Source organism: Mauremys mutica, chromosome 1 (assembly GCF_020497125.1).
Source record: "Mauremys mutica isolate MM-2020 ecotype Southern chromosome 1, ASM2049712v1, whole genome shotgun sequence".
In the NCBI taxonomy this organism is placed as follows: Eukaryota; Metazoa; Chordata; order Testudines; family Geoemydidae; genus Mauremys; species Mauremys mutica.
The window spans coordinates 200,946,074-200,973,725 of NC_059072.1; the positions used below are offsets into that span (position 1 = coordinate 200,946,074).

At 41.0% G+C, this 27,652-nt stretch overlaps 1 protein-coding gene across 1 annotated transcript in view; it reads right to left on the reverse strand.

Annotated features, from left to right (window-relative positions):
* Positions 1-27,652, reverse strand: part of RUNX1 (RUNX family transcription factor 1) — a 213,031-nt gene that overhangs the window by 65,626 nt on the left and 119,753 nt on the right. The window contains exons 4-5 of the mRNA XM_045002420.1: positions 20,338-20,591; positions 14,674-14,830 (exon numbers count right to left, since the gene is read on the reverse strand). Coding sequence (XP_044858355.1) covers positions 14,674-14,830; positions 20,338-20,591 — 411 coding nt within the window. The remainder of the gene's footprint in view (positions 1-14,673; positions 14,831-20,337; positions 20,592-27,652) is intronic.

The window sequence follows — 27,652 nt, forward strand, 5'->3', positions numbered from 1 at the left end:
GAATGGCAAACAGAAAGTAGCACAGAAGACAAGTGGCCAGCAGGGCTCACCAGATGTTTTTAAAGGATGGTTTTCTGTCTTCTCATGTGTGTTGTGGTTGTGGAAGAGAAATAAGTGGGGGAGATGAGAGAAGAACTTTAGAGATTACAGACCATATTATGAGTGCCCCATTCCGTTTTTATTCAGTCTTTTCTCAGGCAAAACTCCCAGCTCAATCCATGGGGTGGAGAGGGAGTGTCTGAATGAGGATTGGAAAAAAATGTAGTAAAAGCTTCAGGATTGGGCCAATAAGGTGCGGAAGGGAAAAAAAAGCAAGAGAAGCTGGTGATATGGTTACAATAGCTATATGCTGCTTTAGGATTACTTTTGTCATAGAATATTATTGGTTTTCTTAAGTAATTATAATGCATTATTTTAACAAACTGGAAAAGAAGCAAAAATGGGAAAGGAGCCAAGAATTTTTGTGCTGACAAGGCCAAGCAATATGGATGGAAAAATATGAAATGTAATACAAAAATACACACTACAACACAGATGATATTATGGCTAATTCCATGATGTCTGAGAGAGGTTTCCACATTGTAGTAAGAGAAATTATGGTACAATAGTTTCTGCTACTACTTTTTCACACTTATGTGTTCATCTGATTTTATTAAACTGTGCTAAATGATTATTGTTATATATCTTTCAAACGTCTCATGACACTTCCCTAGGTATCTGCCAAAGTGCCAATGTAAAGATGTCTACTATTTTTTTTTATAATGTGTGTGGCTGTATGTACATGCAATATATACACACATATGAACATGCGCGCGCGCGCGCACACACACACACACACACACAACATTAACAACTATACATTAGGGAAACATTTTGCCACTCTTGATTGAGTAATAGCTTGCTACTTGAATAATCTCATTGAAATTGATGGGATGAGTCAGAGTAGTAGAACTGACCCTTAGTTAGCTGTTGCTTAGTGCACGGTTTGTTTTTTTAAATGCTTCACCTAATTGTGTGACAGTCTAGAAAAAACGAAACAAGGTAAAATTCTGTCCTCGGATGTCTGTCTTGTTCCTGTTGTCTTCAGTGGCAGATTCAGACAACTAAGGACACAACTTTGCCAATGGCATTTCATTCAGTGGGCATCTCCTAGGAGAACAATTATAGTTAAAGTAGAAGATATTAAAGAGTTAACTTTTGTTAACCATTATCACATAGATACCACAGACAGCTATTATTTCAAGCTCAAGAGAAATTACAGTAACTTCATATACTACTATGTGGTACCTGTTGTCAAATACAGAATTTTTAATGGTGACCACTGCACTATAAGCCAAATTTGACAATGAGAGCACAATGGGTATGCCTGCAAAACAGTGTACAAATGATTATTTCCACCTAGAAACCAAATAACGGTGTGCACAAACAGGTAGTTGCATGTACAACAGGCCAGTTCTTTTTTCACATGAAAATAGAGGCCTGTGCATGTGAAATGTGGGATTTTGGAGATGCAGCTGTTGCACCCTTCCAGCCAAGTGATCCCATCAACTTAACCTTATGGCTATATTCTGCAACATTTCTACTGGATAATTCCAAGTGTCTCATTGCACAAAGTTCTTACTTCTACATTTACCCGTATAAGGTAAAATCCTGTCCCCAATTAAATTAATAGATGTTTTGCTATTGACTTCAGTAGGGTCAGGATTTCACCCATAGGGCCCTTCCTTTGCTGCCCCAAATAAGAACCACTGAATTTAATCCACTGTGTGATAAGATTCTGAATCATCTGAATACTAATGGCTCAGCAACACAGACACTAGTAATCTGGGTGCAACTCAGCTACTGGCTTCCACTCTTTGCTTTCATTTCTGTTCCCTGCAGCACTCAATAACGTATGTCTACTCTGGAGCTGGAAGGAGTAGATTCCAGTTTACAGAGTCAGACCCATGCTAGTTCTGATCAAGTTAGGAGGCTAAAAATATGGTGCGGCTCAAGTAGTGATAGGGGCTAGCTGCCCTGAGTATGCACCCGGGTCTCACATGGGAATGTACTTGTGGGGGCTAGCTCATCGCACCACTGCAGCTACACCCCTTATTTTAGTATGCTAGCTCAGAGCTAGTGTGGCTTTGTCTCCTCAAGTGGAATTTATACCTTTCATAATTTTCCTGCATGTTGAATTAGATGGAGTTTCTCAACATTTTTCAGAATATGTGTGGTGGCAGGGAGAGGGTGTATTTGGATTGAAACAATCTTCACTTTATTATTTTGTGAATCATAAATAGGTGTGTTTACCTCACTCAATATACACACCATGCTTCTAATAAAGTCACTGAATTCCAAAAGTGAAATTAAGTGATATCAACCTTTTTTGGGTCCTAGAATCCAATCTACCTTAAAAAACATTACACATATGGTGAGGATTTTCATTAATCCTATGTTTTAAGAAAGCCATCCCTCTACAAAGATTTTTTTTTAAATGCACAATTTTGACATAAAATATTAAAACTAATAGATCCAGATCTTGGGGCCAGTCAGAAGCTGGTTCAGCCCCCAGGACAACTTAGAGCAGACACAAAGGTCTAAAAATGTGCCTGGCTCTCCACGCTCCCTGGGGCTATTCTGGCAGACAGGTATTGCTGGTGTACAACAGTGCTCTGGCCACAGCACCAGCCATGCCCCCGGTGCTACCACAGCTATACACTACCTGAGGAATCCTCTTACACTGGCAAATCCCCAGGTAGCTAGTTAAAATGGATTTTTTGTTTTTACCCTTTGCCCTGCCTGCAGTAGCAGAGTTGATAATCTGTCCTAGTATGTGAATGCCTCCTCTTTTCTTCAGAAAGAAGTAGACTAGTATCCCTGAGTAGTACACATTCCAACTAGCATAACTGAGGATGCTAGCATACAGACAATAAATGGGACATGGTGAACTCAAATATCAAATTTCTGTCTGAACACTTTTTTATGTATTACTGTAACAACTATTGCCTTAGGTTTGATCCTGCAATTCTTGGAAGAGCAATCCTTGCTGACAAGAATAAGGATTACTCATGTGAGTAAGAGCTGCACGACTGGGCCCTCTGATTATGAACAGTGACAGATTTTCTCTCTATATATTTTTCAGTTGTTTACTTTTTCATGTGACAGTGTTTTATGTAGAGTCAGTTTCATTTCTGCATTGATGGTCAGTTTCACTTCCCAGTCTCAGGCACTAGCATGATGCCACCCTTCTCCTTCACTGCTCGGGGAGTCCCTATGCCCAAGTTTCCCTGCCACTCTGAAAATGTGTGTCACAGTGCAGATGGTGCTGCTGTTCCATTGTTTGCCTGGCAGAGACTTGATAACCCTTTTCCCACTTAAGAATTGAGATTATTCACTTATCAGTTTTTAAATATTTATGTTTTAAATAAATGTGAATTCCATAGAGCTTAATTTCATTCTGATTTTTTTAAATGTAAATCTTGCTTATATTTTATGAATTTTGGAACAGGACAAGTGAATTGACTAAATCAATTGGTCTCTACATGACCAATGCACGATTTCCACACTTGTCTAGATACCAAATGGTGGTTGTTAGTAGACCCCGGCTGGCTCTACTATCACCATGTTCTCAGAAACCTCCCTCCTGCCATCCTGGACTCAGACCCATAGACCTCCTACATAATCTCCTCCCTTTTGCTCACTTACTTCCTGATACATGTCTTCCCTCTTGATTTGTCTGCATACTAACATCCTTAGTTATGCTAGCTGGATAAAGTCCACAGCCACTTATCAGGCAGGAGGCAGTGGGAGGAAAGAAGTGTAACAGGAAGTAACGGAGCAAAAGGGAGGAGGTTATGCATGAGGTCTACAGATCTGGGACCAGGGAGGCAAGAGGGAGGTCTCTGAGAACATGGTGGTAGCAGAATAATTATCTTACATTGAATCACTGATTACCTATGGGGATTACATCAGCATCAGCAGTACTCTCCCCCACAAAAAAAATCAATATATCCGGAGATGACATCATGGCATTGGTCAAGTTCATAGGTCAGGTTTTATTGGGGGTAACTGCAGGAATTTGGCCAGCTGCGTATATTTGTACATTAACATCTTTAATTTTATGTGTTTCAGCTTTTAAACATTCCAGCAGTGTGGTGTAGTATAGTGTAGTGTAGTGTAAGTTGGAAGGAAGAATGATGTTGGAAACTAGAAAAAAAAAAAAGAAATATATTTCATCCTGCTCTAAGAAGCAGCAGATCCACTTTATAGGGAATGTTGTATGGGAATGCTTTGTTAGGCGGGAGGTCTGCAGATCAAGTTTTCCGCGTGAATTAAAGCATTTGATTAAAAGACTGAAAAAAGAGCTCTTAATGGAGAAGCCAAGCAGCCTTGAACTGTAAGTAGAGCTGCTGCAGCGCCTCTATAAAATTCTTAGGACCATGGGTGGAGACAATAATTACAGTACAGGAAGAATGAGAAGCTGTTGGGTGCCCAACTTGCGAGGCACAGTGGCAGTACAAAGGGATTATACAGCTTTATTGCTAAAATGTGATGTTTATTTCAAAAATATTATTGAGCACTGAAAGGCATATGTGGACTTCATAAATATTTGCATGTTACTAATGTTTGTAAAAGGGGTTGGGAGGGTTGAATTACAGAAGAGTGATTTTTTTCCCCCACAAAGATCAGCCTGACATATAGCATTTCATTTCTGCCATTCGGTAGCTAATTTACTGCTCAAGATACTGGCTTGGTCCTTTTGAGTTATGGCCACCTACGTACGCAGAAGTGCTGCTTTTTTAGACTCATCCATCATAATGTTTTACATTTACATACACCCTTTCACTGCAAAAGAGCCCCCCAGTACTTTACAAATATCCTGAAGTCACTTAGTCCACCAATGAAATGCAGCCATCTCTGGGGTGGAATGCAGCAGCTGTTTAGCAGAGTGCAGTGATGCTACACAACATTATGGGGCGGGGGGAACCCACTGTAAAAAAATGAAATGGAGAGGAGAACTCAGGGAGCCAGAATAAAATTACAATGTTGCCTTATCCTTGCAAAAATACCCTGGGATCATTAATTCTAATAATAGTATTTAAACCTTCTGTAACACTTCATAATTTCAAAATGTTAATGTGTTGTTACAACACCTCTGGAGGTAGAAATTATCACTCCCATTTTAGAAGTGATGAGACTCACACTAAAAGGTTAAGTGATTTGCCCAAGGTCACAGAACAAGTGAATAGCAGTGGTAGAATTAGAACTCAGGAATTCCTGTCTCCCAGCCCTGTACATGCTAGAATATTGCTAGACTTGGAAAGATTAGATTTTTTATTGGGGAATACCGGTAAATGTTGATTTCACTGTACACATGCAAACAGATAAAAAATTCCATCTATAATAATCAAAATATACAGCTAAACAAAGTACAAAAAATGCTGCTGGAGAACTCATTAGACTTAGGCTGGATTTTGAATTAGGCTGGTTACAAATGGACTAGCAAGTGAATAGTAAAAAGCAGTACCATTTGTTGATTTAAGGATATTGACTTTTTATATTTTGACCCATGACATTGACAATTTGCGTTGACAATTTGCATTAACAGTCTATAAAGCTTTAACTTTTTGAATTGCAACGTCTACTGCCATTAAATGATTGTCTGGCCCTCCCCCATAATTTCCCACTACTTAAAAAATTTAAATGGATGCAGATCTTTAAAAGTGATTAAAATAAACATTGATATGATCCATCAAAATTATATTAAAAAAAAACAAAGAATTGAATTCTGCCAAGCCTAAATATTGCCTCTCTTTCAGAATCATGCTTGGAAAAACCGCAATTTTTCCATGTAAAGGATGGCATTTTCCACATCTCAGTATGGCCTATTCTCAGCCTGGGTTGCTTATTGTGTAATAGCTTAAAGAGTACCAGCTATTGATTCACCTGCTGTAATCCTTACTGATTTTATTTTGGCTTCTTGCCCTTTTGTCTGCACTGGTTTTCACTTTGGACAAATCCCAGTTCAGCCACCTGTTCAGACAGACACTGGAAGATCTTAGTATTTTGGCAATTAGTTCCCAGCTGGGACTGGGCACACTTCTCACCCTGCAGAACAATGAAGCCAATGACCACCACATGGCTCCAGGCAGACGCATGAACAAAGATGGTGTCAGAACACAGGCTTCAAAAGAGTGGCATGCGCCCACTCTGAATATGGCTGGCAAATGGCACCTGTGTGTTTGTCAGCACTAGTTGAACAAGTGAGTGACCTCCAGCCCAGATGACCCCAGAACAGTGGAATGTAGAAAGATGACCAGAGAGGTGAGTTCTGCAGTGAGTGGTGCAAGTGTGGAACATCAACAGGAGGACTGTTTGCAATGACTCATTTATCGTGCGAGTAGGATGCATCTACACTGGCATTACACTGATGTAACACCCACTGATACACAACTTGGGGTAACTTGTATTAATGGATGTCCAAGAACTACTGATATAGATAGATTTCTGTATGAACACCTGGCACCTCCCACAAATAGAAAGTTCCTTAAAGGGACTTTCTAATGTAGCTAAGTCTTCAATAAGACTTCAAAGCATGGACATTACTATGTTAGCTTTTAGAGCCGTGGTGCGTAACCTTCAGCCTGTCAATTATATATGGCCACCTATCAATGTGTTTCCTGCAGCTTCTCACCGAACTTCAGGAAACTCACGGCATGCACTTCCCTGCAGAGCTCTAGTAGCTTCATTCCTTCCTTCCAGTAGCTGCTCCTCCTCACTTTCCCCTTGTAGGCCTCCAGGAGCTCCTTCTACACCCACTCCTGCCACCCAATTCCTTCCCCCTTCCTTGCATAGTATTAGAAGCAACCCCTTGCCCAGAAGGAGGGAGTGGAAGTACTACTGCTAGTTGACCGGGTGAGGCTAAAAACTAGAGGGCCTTATTTTCATCGACATAAAAGCCATTTTGCCTAGCACAGTGGGGCCCAACCTGCTTGCCGCCTTTAGGTTTTACCACAATCTAAACATTAAATAACAATTATTTATACCACCTTAGCAGGGTAAAGCAGCTTTAGTGTAAAGGAGAATCAGGCACAAAGTGTCTGAAGCTGGTAGCATAAGAAAGCAGAGCTGAGCTTCAGGCTACAATTGGCCTGGGAAGAGGCACCCTGAAGGCAATGGGTAAAACCCAGGCCCACTGGAGTCAATGACAGAACTCCCATTGATTACAATGGGGGTCAGAATTTCACTCAGTGGCTCTACGACAAGAAATGGCGGGGGATAGTAATAGAGTAATAGAGGAGCAGGAATAAGAGAAAAAGTGAGATGGAGAACACAGAAAAAGAGGAGAGACTTTAGTTAAAGAGACAGAGAACAAAAGGGAAAGATAAATGGTCTGAGAAGGAAAGTCGTAGTCAAAAAGAGAGAAAAGGGATTAAAAAACGGAGCAAAGAGAAGCAAAAGTTTTAAGATCAAACAAAATGTCTCCCCCCCAATGTACTCTAAATGCTATCTGAGGGGACAACTGACCCCAGATTGCTGGAAGCTTATGTAAATTTATGTGCACATTATATTATCATGGCCCTCCGTATGTCAACAGTTGTGCACCACTGATTTAGAACACCCTCAATTCTTTTGTTAAGTACAAGAGAGTTGATGAGAGCTGCACACTTTAGAGTAGTCATTTGAAGTTCATTAAAGTGCCCTGAGGCCAGAGCACTAATTATTTTTCTCTTAATGATTTTATTTTGACTACAAATCAGCAGCTGTTCTTGATGTGACTTTTTTTTCCAGACAGTTTTGCTTGAGAAGATGTCTAAAAGAGGGCACACAAGAAAGAAAAGCAAACCAAACCAAACACAAAACAAAAAATGCTTAAAGGCAAACAGATTTCTTGAAACAATGTAACCTCTTCTTTCAGTGAGATACTTTGTTTTCCATAAACAGTATCCTACTAAGATGAACTTCTTTTACAATCGTACAAAATAAGAAAACTCTCAGAGAACAACACGCTATCTCATCATCATCATCTGAAGTTTAAAACAAAATGTTCAAGCATGGCTTCGTGCAACCAAAAAGTAGATTTATTGTTATTGGAACTAGGCCAGTAGTTCAGCAGTTGGCATGATCGCTGTTTACAACCATAATGCTCCCGGAGACAGGAAGCTCTAAAAATCACTCTACCATTATTTTTCTCCTATTGACACTTTCTGATTGAAACTTCTTCTGCCCAGACCAAATTTAAGTAACCCAATAGAATGTCTGTCAGCTGGCAAAGATAGCAGGAGTCATGCTGAACCCTCCAGACCACATGATGTTTTCAATTCAAATATCCTCACTGAACTGTATCGTATCCTTCCTTAACAATTAGCAATTCATACAGAAATGTCTACAGTTATATATTCAATGCAAACATAAGTCAGTTTTGGTTGTACAGTTTTATAAAGAATTCTTCTCCCCTCTTCCCACTAAGTTTCCAATGAAAGCTTGCACCAAGAAAGTGACTTTGTCTAAAGGACTGTGTTATTAATTAATATAATTTGCCTATCTTTCCCCACACTGATGGATCACCACTATTTGATTTGCAAGATCTATGATACATTTTATAAATGCAGAGAGTTTTCATGTCAGATTTTGCCATGACACTTAATTTTACAGAGAAATCTAAAAGAATACTTCAATCCTACTTGAAATGATGAGCTGAAACTTGCTTATATTGTATTTCATCTCTGTGCTTACATATCTTACTCACATGGCATAGTATCATTCATAATACATATTTGTTAAGCACTAAGAACATGCTAGATGCTGTACAAAGTTAAAGACAGTCCCTGTCCTGCAGAGTCCTGCTTTCTAATAATTTCTTTACTAACAACTTTTACTTTCCCAGTCTTAAAAGGTCAATGACTTTTGAGTAGCTCTCTACGAATAAAAAAAGAAAACAAGAAAACCAGAAAAAATGTTTTAACCAATTGAAAAAACAGTTTACAATAATATTAACAAACAGCTGCAGACAGCCTTGTGAATAAACACCCCCCCCCTTAGGGTGATATTCATTTTACTCATACAAAGCATGAATAATCAAATTTAATGCAGGTGAAATATGCAAATAGTAGGAGGCAAAATTTACCCCCTCTAACGCAATCCCAGGGTCTGTATCTGCAGTCCAGTATGCTGTGGCAACCACAATCTATGGGCTGGAGTAGTGACCACAGCCCCTTCACCACTTGCAACAAGTCTTCAATGCAAGGGACACTGGATTGGCACACTCAAAATATCCTAAGGCTCCTCCCCATGCTACCCCCCAGCACCACTTTCCACAGCACACAGGGAAACACAGCTTCTTCCAGTCACAACTCCCCCTCCCGCAGAGTCCCATTCTGTAGCATCAGTGGTGTGCTGGCCCTCCATGCAGGGATGAATTTCACCCTTCAGAAAGTTAGTGATTGAGGATGATACTAACTTGACAGATCCGGAAACAGAAGTCCTTTATTAATACACAGATTATGAACAACACAAGCAACAGATAGTGCTGGCTTTGTATCCTATTATCGAACCCCTGGACCATCACCTCTGTCTGTCTATCTTGCTGTTTATCACAATATCATATGTTATACAACAACGTTATTTTTAGACTGCAACTTTTCTTTTTTGAATACACTGATGTTACTTTTCTTCTCTTTTGCTCTGATCAATTCTAATACAGTGAAATCTATATAAGAGGCCATCCTTTTCAGGCAACCTCCTGTTTCAAGAGACTCCCCTCCCCATATTTTAAAACCCCAATTAATTGTTATCTAAGGGTCTGATACAAAACCAACTGAAGTCAATGGGAGTCTTTCCATCAATGTCAACAAGTTTGGATCAGGCCCCAGGTAATCACTTAAGACAAGTTTTACGGCTTTTTATAATCTGTTGAGTTCCAGTCTGCACTCTGAATACTATTATAATTTTAAATGAATTTAACTTTTAGTAAAAGCAAAGTTTAACAAAAATGCCCTTAAATAATATGTCAGAAAATGAAGCTACACCGAATGAGTCAAATTCTGCCATTAGAAGGCAAGTCAAAACCAAATGAACTCAGAATCTGGCCCAGTAACTTGTTAGCACATTTCTGTCATCTACATTCCAGTTTAAACTGAGCTTTCTTCCTCAAATTTATGTCTTGAAGAAAGAGACCTAAAATGAATATCTCTGATTATGTCTTGTAATATCCTCCAAGTGTTCTCATATAGGCTAGTGAAGTGAAAACCAGTGGCACAGACTTACATTTTCTTATGTTTCATAGAAATGAAAAATGGCATATTCTTATCTGCCAAATTATTCATGTGGTTCTGACCCTACCAATTGCTGACTTTTTAAATTTCATTTTTATTTCTTTAAAAAAAACAATTAAAAAAGATCTTGCAATAAAACTAGTTATAATAATCATTAAACTCCAGAAAAATGTTTAAAGGTAAGATTGACAGCTTCTGCAGGTGAACCAAGATACATTCACATCAATTACTAATATATTAACCCATTCAAAGTAGTTTTCACCCAGAAAACATGAAAAAAATGTTACCACCTACAAAGCAGACAGTTATTTGGCTAAATGATTCCATGTGGAATCAATGTAGTGTCCACCAGACCCTGAAACTTTCCCTCTCTAAAATAAGTATTTCTTTTTAATTTTAGCCAATGAGCTTCCTGTGTGGTATTTGGCTTTTCGTGTTAGCTTTATTTCATCATAATAAGCTATATTAAGATAGCTACATACTTTGCATTGGTACAGAATAATGACATTTGAAAAATGAATGAATGAAGGGAAAATTTGGGAGAAAAAAATAAAGGAAGATGTTTACCAGATTGTCAGGCAGAGAAGCCTAAAGTTTCTTAAGTCTTAAACTACATTGTTCTTTTAGAAATTACTTACTAAGGCCTACAAGCCAGACAGGCAGGTTTTCCCAGTGGCATTCTGAACTGAGGGTGAGGAATAGTAATCCTGGACATCAGCCAATTCCAATGCAAATCTGCTTTGTACTGGAGGGCAAGCCAAGTCTCCTAAATACAACATCCTGGTGTTTCTGAAGATCTGTGATACTCTCACCTTCCTGTGTTGGTATCGAGAAAATCAAGTGTTTTTTTTTTTAAATAATGAAGATCACACTGCATGCCCAGTAATAGTGATACAGGCCTGTTGCTTCACTATTAAATGTAAAATGAACATCGAAATGTAGCTCAGTTATTTGATTATCTTTCAGCCACTATTTGGCACACACTTGTGCATCAATGTGCACACAGGCCCAGATCCTCAAGTGGGGTAAACTAGTGTAATTCCATTAAAGTCAATGGAGCATTGTCAGTTTACATAGGTGAGAATCTGACCTATGGTCTTAAACAAGGACTCATGAAACAACAGCTATAGTTACCTATATTTATAGTTAATGTCTCATGTTCCTTTTACAGCACCGCTGAGGGTCAGAATTAAGGGTAATTGTTAAAATTAGTGAGAATGATTATTTTTCTATCCTCTGAAAATGAGAAGTGGATTGTCAGCTTTTCTGTGAGGTTTTTAACGGTGATGTTTACACCTCCGATGATAACTGACACATCATAAGAGAAAGTGAGGCACGAACTTGAATTGTCACAGTGTAAAGCCCTTCTTTGTTACATCAGAGTAGTGATTTCAAGTAATTCAAACCACACAAATGGTATCCACAATAACCATAACTGACCCAAGCTTCCAATGGCAGTTCATGTATAATTGGCATCACATTACCACTGTTAGGAGCTGAATTTACCCAAGCTCAAATATTACACAGCAAACAGAGTTTCACTTGATTTTCCTACACTAAAGAATCAAAAGAAGCAATGTGCTTTGATGCAGCAGCTACCTTATTATTTAGGCTTTATGCACACGCAACAGAACATAACATCAGAAATCATGCACCCAAATGCAAACAAGCCACACCTTTGGAAAACAGTTCAGTGTTATATGAGTAAACAAAAACATATATTAGTCATTCACTCAAAATTTGAATAGCTAATGGAGTTTATGAGATTAAGCCTCCAAGACTGATTAGTAGCATTCAAGGTCCCCATATAACTTTTTTTTATCTAAGATATCACAGCAAGTACAGTATTTTTTTAAAATAAAACTTCTAATTGTATATAAATGATCGTTGTTATTAGCAACCAAAAGGTATTAGCAAAGTTAATGGTTACAAAAATCTTCCCTATAAGGTTTTTCTTTTGGACAATTAGTGTTCTCCCTCAGCTATCAAATGTTGACCTTGAAAAATCACACAGACCACAGTTGTGATTTCTAGCTTCATTAGCATGGCCAGGAACCAAACTGCAAGTCTATTTTTATTAGCTTCTCAACCACTTTGCCAGCTATTCATTTGAATCTTCAAAATGTTTTCTAAACACTCATCTCTGAATCATAATGCAAATACCATTTACTGAAAAGGTGGAACCTTTAATATAACAAATGAACATGTTTAATGACTGATACTTTTATACATTACAGCATCTCTTATGTTTTCAGTAAATGGATATAATTATCCCTGCATTACCCTATTATTATCCTTCCTTAGCTTTACTAAGCTACATTTTCAACTGCAGTTTTTTCCCCCCACCAACTGGATTGTGAAGCTAACCAAACAACCAGGTTTGAATAATATCAGGCTAATGAAGTTACAGGACATTTCAGGCCTGGTTGGATATTTTACACATAAAATGTATTTGCTTTCTGAATTTATGTCTCATCTTTAAATCTGTTCCAGGGGGTATGGTTTTCTCAAATTGTACATGGATTTTATATAAGAAAAAAAATCTACAAAATACGAGTTTCATTTCAAAAGCAAATAAATTCTGCTGTCTATAATTAGCGTAACTTCCTCAGTCAAAAGACTGATCTCACTCCCATTGTAATATGAAGCTTTGCAAGGAACAGGAATGGGCCAGCTATGCAATCCTCCTGAAGTATGCTTATAACACCGTTCATGTTTATAGGAGTTATGCACACACACATCAAGAGGAGACTAGGTCACTCAGAGAGTACACAGATGAATAAAAATGGAGGTGGGGAGGAACAATAAGCCATAAAGGGCTCTGTCTGTTTCCAAAGAGACAACAGATCTCAAAACAACTGGTAAAACTAACCTACTTGACTGCATCAGATAATGTCAGTTCTCATTTATAAATTTTACAACACTGAACTATCCTTAACTGACAATATTGTATGTAGTCAACCAAATCTTATGTTTTGACTTCACTTTAGGATAAAAACTTAACGGAAGAACAATATATTTGTAAGCACTTTATGAAAGCATACTGAATATGAAGTATTTTTTAGTGCCTTACCCTAAAACTGGAAGGCTGTATTTTCAAATTTTCATCAGCTTTTCTCTTATGGGCCTGATCCAGCCATCCTTACTCAGGCAAACAGACCCTATTCACGTGAACAGTTCATGGGACTAATTACATGAGTTAGGAGAACAGTGTAAGACGAGTTCATAAAATTATCTTGTTATATAAACATGGCTGTTTACAATTTGGGTTTTCTATGATTATGTACTTGAACTAAAGCCCACTGAAGTCAATTGGGAGTCTTTCCCATTGAAGCAGGCCCTGTATCATCTGTTTATGTGTTAATGAATGACCTGTGTGTGTGCTAATACTATAATTTATGGATTTTAGCATCTTTTGGGAGTGGAATTATGTTCTATATCAATTTCAAATCTCAGTTGTTACATATAGCAATGACGCCTTTTTATTCTTACTTGGAATTAAAAGTTACCAAAGAGATACAGAGGACCAGATCCTCAGCCAGTGAAGTCTTCCACTCTAGTCTATTCAGGTTCTTATACCATGCTCATCACTGTAGTATCTCAGTGCCCTACATTAAGCAATGTGACTAACATCTGCCATGTCTTTGTTCTCTCCTCCTCTCCCCAGGGGGAGAAGTGTGTGCAGTGGAGTGTTTTGTGGTGGAATTTATATGTAAAATATATATGTAAAAAATCTATATAGATACCCCTCCCCCCCCACATACATATACACACATGCTGCTATATGGTTAAAGTTAGAGAAAACAAGGTCAAGGAAGTGCATGTTGCACTTGGAGCAGAAGATGGGGGAGGTCTGGAATGGTCCTGAGTCTGGGGGGAAGGATCCTGCACCCCGCCCCACACACACACACCCAGGACATTGACTCCTGCACAGACAAGCTTTATCTTTACCATAGAAAGTTTCATTGTCCCTTAGGATTGGAGTTATCAACCACTGTTTTGGACAATAGAGTCATGTTGATTTACATCAGCTGAAGCTATGGCCCTTTTCACAAATTAATATAATCTGAAGTAGGGGCTATGTTCAGCCCTTAGTTACACCAATGAAATCACTTTGATTTCAGTGAAGCTAATGAGCTTGCACCATGTAACTAAGGGCACAATCAGGACTGTCTTTTGGATATGCTTTTAAACAAGAACACTGTTAGGAAGTGTAAAGCATAATGAGGATTGGCTTATGTAAAACAATAAAAATGTGTGTTCAGTTTCTGTACTGTGAGAGTTTGCACAAGCCAGATCTTGCAGGATTTTCCAGTGCCAAAGCTGGACATATTTTGTGTTCAAATTGTCCCTAAGAAATTGAAACTTGACTCAAGTAGTAAACATAGTCAAAATATAGCTGTGAGCAAATACGTACCTCTTCCACTTCTACCCACAAATCTGAGGTCATTGAACCTTGCTGCTTGGTTTTTCATGGCAGCTGTGGCATTTCTGAGCTCTGCAGAGTAGTTTTCATCATTTCCAGCCATTACTGTGACCAGTGTCCCATCAGGGACATCGCCTAAGGCTACCACCTGAAAGATTAAATAGAAGAATCCTCAGTCATCGTAAGTTAAATGTATCAGTAAATAACCTGATGAAAAGGGGAAAAGCAACAATTTATATAAACTAAAAAGCTACTTGGAGTAAATAAGATATATTTCCAAATGTAGCTTACAGAGCCAGATACAAATATTTGTATCTATACATGTCTAAACCACCTAAATGCATATAAATATGTACAATACACATAACATGCATACATTTATATTTACTAATACATAAATAAATCAAAACTCAAAACAACAGGGCCTGATTCTGATCTCAATTACATCAGAGTAGATCGGGAATAACTCCAGCAAAGTCAATAGAATTACACCGGTATAAAATTAGTGCAAGAGCAAAACCAGGCCTATTGTCTCTTGGACATAACAGAATTGATTCCCCACAGTGTCAATCCAGTTTTGTGCCATGTAATTTCATTGATTTCAATGCTGATACACCAGTGCAAAACTGTGGGAAATCAGACCCAAAATATACATTTGATCACTGTTCACAAAACCATTTCTTTTTTCCTTTTAGAAACAAGAAAGCAAGTTAATTAAATTAGAACTGACCCAAACCTTTGTTAAAATTGTAATGTGAACTGATAAAACCCAAAACATTTAAATCGAAGGCTTAAGCTCTGTCACTAATGTTTCCATTGTTTCAGCAGTGCCAATATCTACAAAATATCACCTAATATTTAAGAACATACATGATGCTACATTTCTGACACAATGTGCTACATGACATTTAGATTTCTAGCCTCAACTTTTCTGATTTCTCTCAACTGTGTCACAGTGCTCATATTCATTAACCATTTTAGTATTTAATTTCGTCTTAAACTCTTGTGCAAGACCCAGTTTTGACCACACTTAGACCAGTTTTACACCAGCCAAATAATAAAATAAAATGATAATAATAAAATCTAGCCCTTTTTAGTTTCCTCTTTTACAGATTTTAAGAGGAAGTAAGTAGTCCTGCTTCATGTCCTCAGAGGTACTGCTTGATTTTTTCCCTTCCTCTTAGCATTTTCTAGTTCATGTAGTTAAAATGTCTCATTACTTTTCACAACCCAGTTTATGTGTTTCTCTCACATCACACTGATATTTCTAAACAGGTCCACAGCTCCTATACCTATTCCCTTTATTATACTTATTTCTTACTCATAATAATTCCCATAACATTTCAAAAGTCTCTGATCTCCCCTTCCCTTACATAGGCTATACTCTGCACCTTAATGCTCTCTGATGTGTTCTAAACAGACTATAACTCTTATTCTTGATTCCACATATGGAGTTGTGCTCATTGTGTCGAAATTCCTTCTTTGTGCATATATTTCTACTTCCTCTTCCCCAACCCTCCTCAGCAGCCCATGCTTTAGTTTTTTGTTCTCATCTGTACATAAATGCGGTATTATCAGCACTATGTATTTCAAATCCTCCTGTTCTTGGCATGCAATGTTTTCTCTCTCCAGACTGTTGTGTGATGTGGCAATTTGGCTCACAAAATCCACAGTCATGAACCACAATCATGATGTGCTTACCAAGTTTTTTTTATTTAAAGCCTGTCATAAAATAATTATTCTACATGTATTAAAGACTTCAGGTATAAGGAAGATCATCTAGGAAAACCCTGTTTTACATGAGTATTTGTGTGATTATTTAAGGAATTTTGAATGCGTATATTAAGTGGAGAACAAACCTTCATGAATTACTGAGATGATGCCCTTAAATTGAAAAAGAATATGTTTAAAATTCACCATATTTACAATTCACCAAAGACAACTTCTATGATAAGCTATTTGAAGAAACTACTATAAAAATGATATAAAAACATGTGTGCGTACTCACAAGAAAAAAGAAAAACTGGAATGAAAAGTCATAAACGATAGGCACTGACGAAATACAAACATTTACATTATAAAACAGACTAAACAGATAAGTAGGAACTTGTTGACTGGAGATATCTAGTATTTTGTTTTACTGTTCAGCTTTTAAAAAATATATCTTCAGAGAGCTGGGCAGAATATCAGCAAACCCATGCCACAGCACATCTAAACCTCCCAATCTTGGTCCATCAACCAAACAAAATTGGTCTTTATAATTAGGATTTAGATGATTTCCTAGTATGTTGAATAATTAACCTATATTACAATTTGTTATTAAACTGCATCAATCATTACAATTTACAATATTTAAATTCCTTATAACTTTCCTTTATTTTGAAAGAAAATCCTGGATGTTTTTGGTTTAAAATGGAATTTTGATTCTAAAGACTATATGCAATAAGTTATTTTTAAAGAAAATCTATTTGATTTTATTGTGTGGAGTGTAAGAACAGGGGAAAAGAGAGCATATCAATCTGTAGAAATCTCTTGGTTTGTATTGTTACAATGAATATTACCAAGTACCCTAAAAATCCCACTCCTATATTTGAGCATAGGATCTTGATGATTTGAACCGAACTCTGTGCAACTAGGTATTATGTGTTACCCAGTTTTCGCACGATATAGATTATTTTCAAATGGATCGGAACACTTTCAAAGGGGACGATTTGGAAAACACACAGGAATCTTCACAATCAGATTGCGTTTGTTTTTTTAATCAGTCAAATAGGTCTCATTTAATTCCCCTGCAGTTCCCACTAGCCGAGGAGTTTTAGTGATGGTGAGCAGCGGGGCGGGGAGCGGAGTTGCAGAGCTAGTCAGAAAGCAGGTGGACACATACCATAGGATTTCAGAGGTTCACCAGGAAACGCTGTACCTTTGCTTGTATGTGTGTGTGGTTTAATGCTAGAAATGAATAATTTTGTCAGGTTAGAGCGTTTGACTCCCCTACTTTGCTTGCAAAAGTAGCAGGGGGGTAGTTATTTAAAACATAACGCGCGAGTTCCTAACAGAAAAGAAGCTGAGGGCAGGTTACCCCATCAATCCACTCTCCCTTCCCCTCCTCCAAGCCTGGCCATTCACCTGGCTGAGCTCTCTCTCCATTCAAACATCTCATTACAAACGATCCGCTCAGAAACAGGAGCGCGGAACTGAGCCCTTTTAGCTGCTGAGCTCTCGGCTCTAGTAAGGACCAGACAGCAAAATTTCGGAGGCACTAGGGGAGAAAAGGTGGCTGGGTGGAAACACTGTGCGCTCCGTCTACGTTTAGAAGGAGCGGGGCAGGCGTTGGGAGTGAATCACATTATTGATTCATTCGCCTTCCAATACAGGGTAAGAGGAAAAGGTTTCAAACACGCCACGCTGGGCAGCCCCCAGCTGCTCGGCAGCCTGCGCCGAAGAGCGCATTGAAATAGAAGAAGTGAATTCAAAAGTATCAGCCAGATTTCGAGACTTCGCTTCTCTAGCTCCCTTAGGGACCCAGAGGGGGGTTTTTTTCAGTCTATTTTAAAGCAATAACTTTGCTTTGTAGTGTTATAGAGTCCCAGATACTTAACTGCAGTTGTGTACAGGTTAGTATGGTTAATGGTATAAAAATTCATCAAAGTGTGTGAAGGGGGATTTGGTTTTCTGAATTGATCATTCCGACTTGCCCTTCCTTTCTCCCACCTCTCCCCTCTCTTCCTAAACAAAACCCTCGGGAAGCAAAATAAACACTTGTGCTTATCCTAAAAGCCCTGTTCTGATACGTATTAAGGCTTTAAGAGCTCAACTGATTACCCCACATAATCAAATGGTCTGGATACTGCTCTGATCTGGTTTGGCAGCAGTGAACTTGGTGGAAAGAAGCCTGTCCCGTGTGAAAGGAACAGGCTGATTCAAACTGTCCTACTCCCGATCTTAAATGTAACCATTAAAGGCTTTAGGGGAGTAACAGGGGCTCATCCTTGGGGACAATTAAAAACTTTTGGTTGTTTTTTTTCATGGTTGGAGACATATACATCAATGGGAGGGAGTTCAGCATTATAAACAAATTATTTATAGGCCAAAGTCTTTAAGAAAACAAAACGGGCAAGGGGGACTGAATGCTTGAATCCAAATAAGAGGCACTCGGACCATGTAGACAAGAAAAGCTGTAGCAATTATATTCTAAATGTCATCTACATTATTTACTCTTCATGATTGTAAAAGACACACTGTACTGATTATCCAGGGAGGCAGACACAAAACTTTAGTGGGGTCGATTTCAGCATATAGAACAAGCATATCTCTTAGATGGGGTCCTGCTAAAGTTTTACACGTGTGGGTTTTTGTTTCTTTGTTTTTGTTTTAAGAAAAAGGTCATACGTTTTCAGACAGGCTGGGTAAGTGCACTACAGTAACTCCAAGTACGAATAAAATCAAAAGAGAAAAAGAGCTTCTAAACTCTCTCTTCTCGGTTAATTTTAAACCACCACCCTCGGTGGAAAGTTGATGGTCTATGAAACCGCGAGATCATGCATCGTTTTTGTGCAAGAACTGCAGCATTCATAAATAAGTGGCCTTACGCGAGTGTTTCGAACTTCCATCAGAAGTTTTAGTGACTTCCATCAGAAGAAAAACCAGCACCTTTCATAGATGGAGCTGCCAAAGGTGGGCTCGAGTTAAAAATAATCTGGAAAAACACTGATATATTTAACAACAAACGAATTATTTTCTAACTCGCTATCTGCTCAGAATAAACCGCTGCCTAAGCAAGGTACCAAAATAAAAAAGAGCTGACTTTTAAAAGGGATGAGCACCTGCCACTCTACACAAATGGGGGCTTAGCACCTCTTAGTTTCCATTATTTAGGCGCCTTCAACACAGTGTAAGTGCGAAACTTTACACAGAACTTTGAACATTGTGGCCTGTAGTACTTCATGGTTTTACAGACATATTAATCCAAAAGTACCCCAAACTGCGATGTTTTAAAAGTGCCTTGTTCCCATTGTCGTGGATTATTTCTATGTACAAAACACACTACCGTCCAGAAAGGGTCATTTTAGGCTATTGATACTTGTATCCACCCTGTGATTGATTGTGTTGCATCCTGTTACACAAGGTAGGGAGACACACTCAGCTCCTTGTTCTTTGCTGTTTATAGAACCACTCCTTAATGGTATGTTTATGAATGAGATGAAGAGACAGACCGGTTGGAGGGAGAGTCTCCAAAGCTAGTGTTCTGCACCCACGCTTCCTTTCTCCCAGCTCTACAAAGTAACTCATGTTAGCAAATCAATAAACTAATACTGTTAAATAGGCGGGCCCGCTATACTCACCGGTGCACCACATTGCATAAAGGGCAACACAGTGAATCAGGATACACAGAGCCGGTCCCTACAGCAACTCCGGCCTCCTTATCTGGGACTACGCCTAAAACACATCTCCAAACTCCACGAGCCCCGCTCAAAGGGGGCCAGATTAACAGCCCCCCTCCGGGAAGGAGTTACATGAGATGCACGCTGCGTTTCTAGTCTGACCGTGTGCACACCAGAGGAGTTTGTACATTGTCCCGATTTCCCCCGGCTCCCACTGATCCCCCCCCCTCCCGGTTTAATGCCTCCCTCAGAGAAGTGTTGAAAGGACAAATACCTTGAAAGCAATCGGCAGCGTCTTGTTGCACCTCCAGTGCGTTGGGAGCACGGAGCAGAGGAAGTTGGGGCTGTCAGTGCGGACCAGCTCCCCGGGGTGATCCGCTAGCACCTCCACCATGCTGCGGTCTGCAGTTCTCAGCTTCCCCACCAGGGCGCCGCTGTTCTCCTGGCCGGCCAGCGGGAGCGCCTCGCTCATCTTCCCCGGGCTCAGAGTGGTGGAGGGCGGCGTGAAGCGGCGGCTGGTGCTGGTATCTACGGGGATACGCATCACAACAAGCCTGTTGAGTGAAAAATCTCCCAAGAGTTCTTACAAAGCAGCGACACGAGAGTAACTCTTCAGTGATCAGCCCTCTGGAGACCAACATAAACGGATACAGGCTTAGCACTGGGGGGCGGAGGGGTCGTTTCTATGCCTGGCTCCAAAGTTAATTTTGCTGAACAGTTTGAGGCAGCGAATAAACTGAGCTTTAACTCTTTGGCTTCCTGGGCCTGCGAAACAGAAGAGTTAATCCAATAATCGAAACAATCTTCCGCACGGGGGTGTACTGTGAAGGCTGCACATTTAGTCTTTGGCTGGTACACGAGTTATTAGAGGCAAAGCTCCCTCCAAAAATCCCGCACACCGAGGAAATGTTTAGGCAGGGGAAAGCTAAGACACACGTTCAGACACTCAAGCAAAACCTGGGGCGTCCCAGGAATTAATTCCCTATCAGTTTCTTCCAGGTGATTTTTCTAAAGTCCCAATAGAATACAAAATACATCAGTGTCTTCCATAGACAACAGCCGCTCTCTAAAATGGCGAAAATCGACTTCAGTCTTCAAAGAGTACAATGCGCGAGCTACGATTTTCAAAGGTCAGCTGACTATAGCAATGTATATATACACAGACACACACATATACTGTACTTCATCAAATATTTACAATATAATCTGTAGAGAATTTAAACACAATAGAAATCCATTAATGGTCTCTGCAGGTTTTTTTTTAAAGTAGCCTTGAAAATCAGCTCCAGTAGTTCGACTTGCGTTGCTCTAGAAGTACTCGTGTCATGATCTGTCAGTAATTTTGAAAAAATGTTCAGTGCATGGAATTCAATATAGATATAAATGCCTTTGGTACAAAGTCTCTCCTAAGTCTTAGAAAGGTCGCAGCCGATCTCAAGCTCTGAGGCTAAAAAGTCCACACATGAAAAACGTGGGTTTGGGGATGTTGGTTAAATTGTGGGTTCTCTCTGTGGTTTGGTGTGTGCAACAGCTCTCTCGCGCTCTCTCTCTCTCTCTCACACACACACACTCTTCAGAAGTCAACCAACAGTCTGCAGCAGTTTGGTGAGTCACTGCCAACTTTTTTTTTTTTGCAATCTCTGAGACAATCTTCCTCTAATTCGGCCACAGCAGCCAGCTGCTTGACAATATTTTAACCACAGCAGGTGGAACTCTGCTTTCGGAGACACGCTTTTTTCTCTTTTCGCCTCAACGAGATCGATACTGAAAGCTGGCAACCAAAAACTAATGCCTGCTTGCAAAGGACTGCGAGCGTCCCTTCCGAAAAGAGAGAGGAGCTGTAGCACACACACACACACAAAACAATGACAAAAGTTCACAGACGCGGCAGAAGTTAAAATATCCAGCCCAGGAGATAGCTCTGAAAAAAGCCCATTTCCAAAGCTGAGAGATCTTGAAAGTCTTCACGTGATCACAGGACTCAAAGGGAAAGCGTCTTCATGGCTGCCTACTGAACACAGGCTACACAGCTTTATGGCCTTCTGTGAGGAGCTGTTTGTTTGCTCATGCTGAGCTAGAAAGCCTGGTCCTCCCGCCTCCCTTGCGCCCTTCTGGCTCTATGAATGGAGATTGACTGGAAATGAATTTGCTTTTACAGTAAGAGTGCGGAGGAATGTCATTCCCTCAGCTCTTTTGCATATGAGGAGGACGCCGGCCAATCAGATCCCTTTCCGGTATCAGCCAGGGCGCGGCTCCAGTCCGGGGGCTCCTGGAATTGGCCCGGGCGCTGCCGCCGGAGCTACTGTAAAGAGCCCAAGTGTCAATGGGATGCCGCGGCCACCACAACACACACACAGAGGCAGAGACCATGTGCGGCTGCTGGTGCTCCTCAGACCCCCACCACAAACACCGGCTGCTGGGGCAGCGGCAGCAGCCCTGTGCACAATGCACTCAGCTCCCTGCCTGACACCAGCACCAAGAATGGCAGCTGACAAGCAACCCCCTAGCCTAAGCCAGCCCTTCAGAATCCTCCCCTCCCCAGGGTTTCACTGCAGTTTTGTCTGAACTACATTTAAAGGCCACCTCTACTAGGCAATTGATGATTGGTGGGTTCTGGGATGTCGATTAGGGCAGGGTTAACTGTACCTAATCAGCCTTGCGTTGAAAAATTAACTCTCCCAGGCACCAAATATAATCACCTGAACTTTATCACGATGACTGACTATATTGAAATGTGTAATGATATTTGCACCCACTCGCCCCAAAATACACAGTCTGGACAAACACAATTTTGCAAGGCTATCCCGCCTTCTGCCACCCCGACTTTAATCTGTCACTTCTTTGTCCCTCCCTCTACAGTCTTTCAGGTTTATACAATTTCAATGTCCTCCATACTCCTGAGCTTTTAACATGTGCACAACAGAAGCTGGTCCAATAAAAGCTATTACCTCACCCACCTTGTCTCTCTAGAATCTCTTTCACAGGGGAGGCCAGGACAATTGCAGTCTTTGGCAAATGGCCACTGTAGATATGCCTGCAAATCACGTTTTAAAAAGGCATAAATCATGCTATTTCAGTCACAAAATATTCAGCCAGCAAGGGGATATGGCAATTCAGGGGTGAATGGCACTACCTGTGTTCCCCACCATGCCCTCCTGCTGTTACACAGTCCCAGAGATAAATGAGGTTTGAGTAACATTGTGGGCCCAGCAAACTACAGCTTGCACAAGCATTCACTTTCTTTCTTTTTTTTTAACCACAGCAGAGTTTGTTCCAACTGTCCTTTCACCTGGCCCGCTTAGGCTCTCCTATCACTCCTGAGAGCCCAGTGACTCACCCCCAGTCTAGCAACAGCTAGGGGCTCCTACCCTCCCTCTCAAAACTACTATTATAGTCCCCTTCTGCCTCTCCCTCTCAGGATCTGCCCCTGCATTACCACTCTGGTAGTGCCATAGTCACAGCTCAAGTCATAGACCCAGCCAAAATATACAGTTTCCTTTGCATCACTATGGTGGGGTTGGTGATCCAGTCACTTCTAAAACACAGCTCTCCAATTTTCAAACAGGGAGCACAGCACTGGCCACCCTGCATCCAGGGTATTTTCCTTTACAAGTCCTGCTTATTTTAGGTCATGAAGGTAAGCAATGCTGTTAGACTGCCCATAGTCAAAATGGAAGTAGTGGGATTTCTGTTCCTAGCAGTTCACTCTGGACATTGATGGCATGGGTTTAGTTTGGTTTTTCTTCTGTTTTTTTTTAAGCTGTTGCCCTTTGCCAAATACGAATCACTCCTGGCAGAGGGTGCTGCAAAGCCCCGGCTGCCCTCCCTCATGACCATGTCCTGGCTAGCCTTGCCCCCCTGAAATTTCACACCCTTGTGAGCTAAATAAAACAGGGGTTACCAAGGCTGGCTTCTGCTGGTGCTTTTTCTACACTAGTGCTCCTCCTGCTGATAGGGCTGGGGGAGCTGAATTGGTAGCAAAGCTGTGACATTTTGTGGGGGGAAATACCAAGTATAGACAAGGCCAACATGAGCTAACACTTGGGAGACACTTTTTGGCCCATACCCTCCTTGCCATCAGCAGCATTTAAACAAGCCGAGACCTAAAACTGTGCTAATCATTTCATGAAATTACATCTCTGGGCCATGCCAGAGCCAGCACTCCTTTGAGATAACAATCCTTCCTCTGCCTCCTTATCCTTCCCAGGAGATGCCCCACGGGCCTTAGAGGCCACAAAGTTGTCCTCTCCTTCCTCCCTGAAGCTGCTTCTCCACCCCCCTTCTTTCTCTGTGTCACATCAAGGGCTATTTCCTTACCCTCCACCCCATTCCTGGCCTCAGCTGCAAGGGAGGGCCCAGCACTTGCTCCCACACACAGGGATATATGGGGTATGGTGCAGGGCGAGACTGCAGTTCAGAACAGGGATGAGGGCGAGCAAACACAGCTGGTCCCCCAATGACTGAGGGGAAGTGGGGGAGCAGGCACAGTTAGTTATTACAAACCATTGCTAAAAGCTGTACTGTGGTAACGGGAGGGACAGGCCCTGCCTTTAACAGCAAAGAGGAAGCGAGCTGAAGGCTTGTTCCTTGAGTCTCTGAGCTGCCTACGGTTTATTGCGCAATGGGGGAGGAGGGAGCGGGGAACCACCAAGCCAACCCCCTAATGCAAAAGCAAACAGCAAATAAACCCCAAGGAAGGCGGCGGCGCTGCACCGCCTCCCCCCGCAGCAATGCGGAGCGGACAGTAGAGGGGGCCAGCAGCCTTTTTTCCTCGGCTCTCTGCTGCAAAGCCGGGGGAAGCTGCAGGGCGCGGGCGGGGAACGAGCCCAGCTCTCCTTTGCCCTGTGCTATGGGACAAGCTGGCTCCGCACGTGCAGGGAGCCGCAGCAGCTCAGCCCGCTGTGGTGCAAAACACGCCGGAGCTAGGCCCGGTCTTTCCGCACAGCTTCGCACGGGCTACACACACCCACACACCCGGAGAAAGGCTGCCCGAGACACACACAGCGCCTCCTTCCCCCCCAGAGAAAGGCTGCCCGAGAGCAGCTCCCGAGCAGAGTAAAGGAGCCCGGGTGACGAACGCTGCCATGTATCTAGCGCTCGGCTGAGCCAGGCTCTGGGCGAAATGCCTCTTTCCCCAGTTCATATCCGCAAAGTGTGGCACTGCTGAGCGGGTAACTGGTAAAGCGCGATCCTCGCCTCGGGCGGCTCAGCTAGCCAGGGTGGGGCCCATTGCTGGGAGGGGTTCACTAGCTCCCCCCTCCAGCCCTAACAAGCCGGGAACCAGGGACTGGATCAGGTGGCGGCGCAAAACTGTTTGATCCCTGAGCACACAACTAAGAGCTCAGGGGTTCAACTCGCAGGACGCGTCCCTGGCAGCGCCCGCTCTGCGGGCGAGAAGACGTGGCTGGAAGAGGAACACCCGTGTTAGGCGTGTTTAGCCGCTCTCACAACCCCCCGTTAGTCGTGTCCCCTGCGGCCAGCACCGCCAGGGCGATCTCGTTCCGCGCTGCATTCCCTGCGCCAGCCAAGCCTGGGCTGCTCCAGGAGCGCAGGGCAACACACCCGTGAAAGCAGCTGTTAGGATGGCGTGTGCCACCCAAGTTATAGAAGGGGGCACATTCCACACTCCCCACCCCGCCGGCTCAATCGCCAGCCGCTGTCCGGCTCCAGTGCCCTTCTGTTCATGACAGAAGAGGGAAAAGTTCAACTTGACTAACACTTCCCATTCAAACACAACCAGAGCCCGGGCGAGGAGCTTCACAAGGCTGGTGCTAGGAATATAATATTTTTTTAGCAAAAGGAAAAGCACTAAAGTTGCACCCGATCTTGTTTACACAAAATGAAGCTAACATGGATTATTTCTCAGCGTAATTCTCCCAGAGACGGGAAATTCATGTCCTTCATTAGCATGTTCATGGGGGATTTAATTCCTAATATGCCGCCTGTTTGGTTAGTCAATAATCCACTGCAGAAGGGTTCCGATGGGTATTTAATTCAACAGAGATGAGCACAGCCTGTGATCTTGCAAATTCACTAGCCATTTGTTTTAAAATTGCTCTGTTGTTGCACGTAGGAACGTTTTCACATTTCATATTTTCATGATCCCGCTGCTTGTATAATGCACGGTGTCTCCCAGAAGCTGCAATTTCCCCTTTACTGGGAGCTAAACGTTATTGGAAAGCAGAAGCTGCATATTCTCCCTGTGTTGCAAACACACTACCACCACATTTACGACGCGTCCTGAGCGGTATCTCCCGTTCCCTAACGAAAAGTTTCTTATCCATCATACAGACGCAGTTCTTTCTATACAAGAGAACAACTTTTTCATGTTAGAATGGCTTTTCGTCGCTCTATAGCTTCCAGTTTTTTAGTAGCATATATAGGTGATGCAATTTTAGTATTTCCCCCAGAACTAACAGGGTAGGATCTTGATAGTTGTTCGAAATTTGTTTACAACACAGTATCTTCACAAAACCTTCAGTGGCAAATATAAATGATGTCCTTAAATAACAAAATGAACGAAGGATACATGGGTTACTAAATATACTTATTAAGCAATTACAGGGTCAAGGATTTAATCAAAAAGCTATTTAAAACCTCATAATTTAACACACGTTTTGTGTATTTTTTTTAATTCTGCCACTTGTAGTATTAAATCATTGCAGTGAACTGTTCACTGTTCAACTTTCCCTTGTGCTAAATTATCTCAAGCCTAAATTACTTCTGATCTATTTCGTTATAATTTTAGGAGCAATTAAAAAGGCAAGTGGGGATTTATAACATACTATGCTTATTACATATGGGGTATATTAGTGGTGCATAACCTTTTTATAGACACTGAATAGATAAGGAGAATAATTTCAGTGATGCAACATCTGCATATTTGTACTATACACACACCTACAGAATTTGATTGTTTTTTTGGATCAAGTAGAATTCTTCAGCTTTAGTCAGGTGGTTGAGAGGCATTTTAGTTTTAAAATTCATTAGTATACTGAGCTGAATTTCACTCATTAGTGATCCTTTCTTAATCTGAATTAGTCGGTTGAAGTGGAAATGAAATAGAAACACAAAGGAAAATGGAAACACAAAATTTCCATGTTCAATAGAAGACATGGGAAATATTTCATCCTTATAACCCTGCACCATTTAGCTGGCATTATCCATGTTGAAAAGAAATGTATTACTAACCCAAGAGTAATAATAAAGCATTTTTAATAGTTTGAAGCCAGGCTTTATATTAAAATAAGCTGTAACAAGGAGTCATATAAGACTGGAGTCGATGTGGTAAATACTGTGATGGAGATATTGATAAAGTTGAACTTGAATGTTGTATATTACATGTCTATCAGGGTTAAGGCAGCAGTAAGAATGTTTTAATCTTTTGGTTAATCTAATTTATCATCTTCCATTTTACTGATCTGTGCATGATGAACAGAGAAATATAATTTGAATCTACTGTATGGTGAAAATCTCTAGATGGAATCATTCTGTGTAAATACTCTGAAATAATATAAGTTAATGAAATAAACAGGCTGAATGAATAAAATGATAGTTACTAGTGAAATGATGGTTGTTATATATGAATG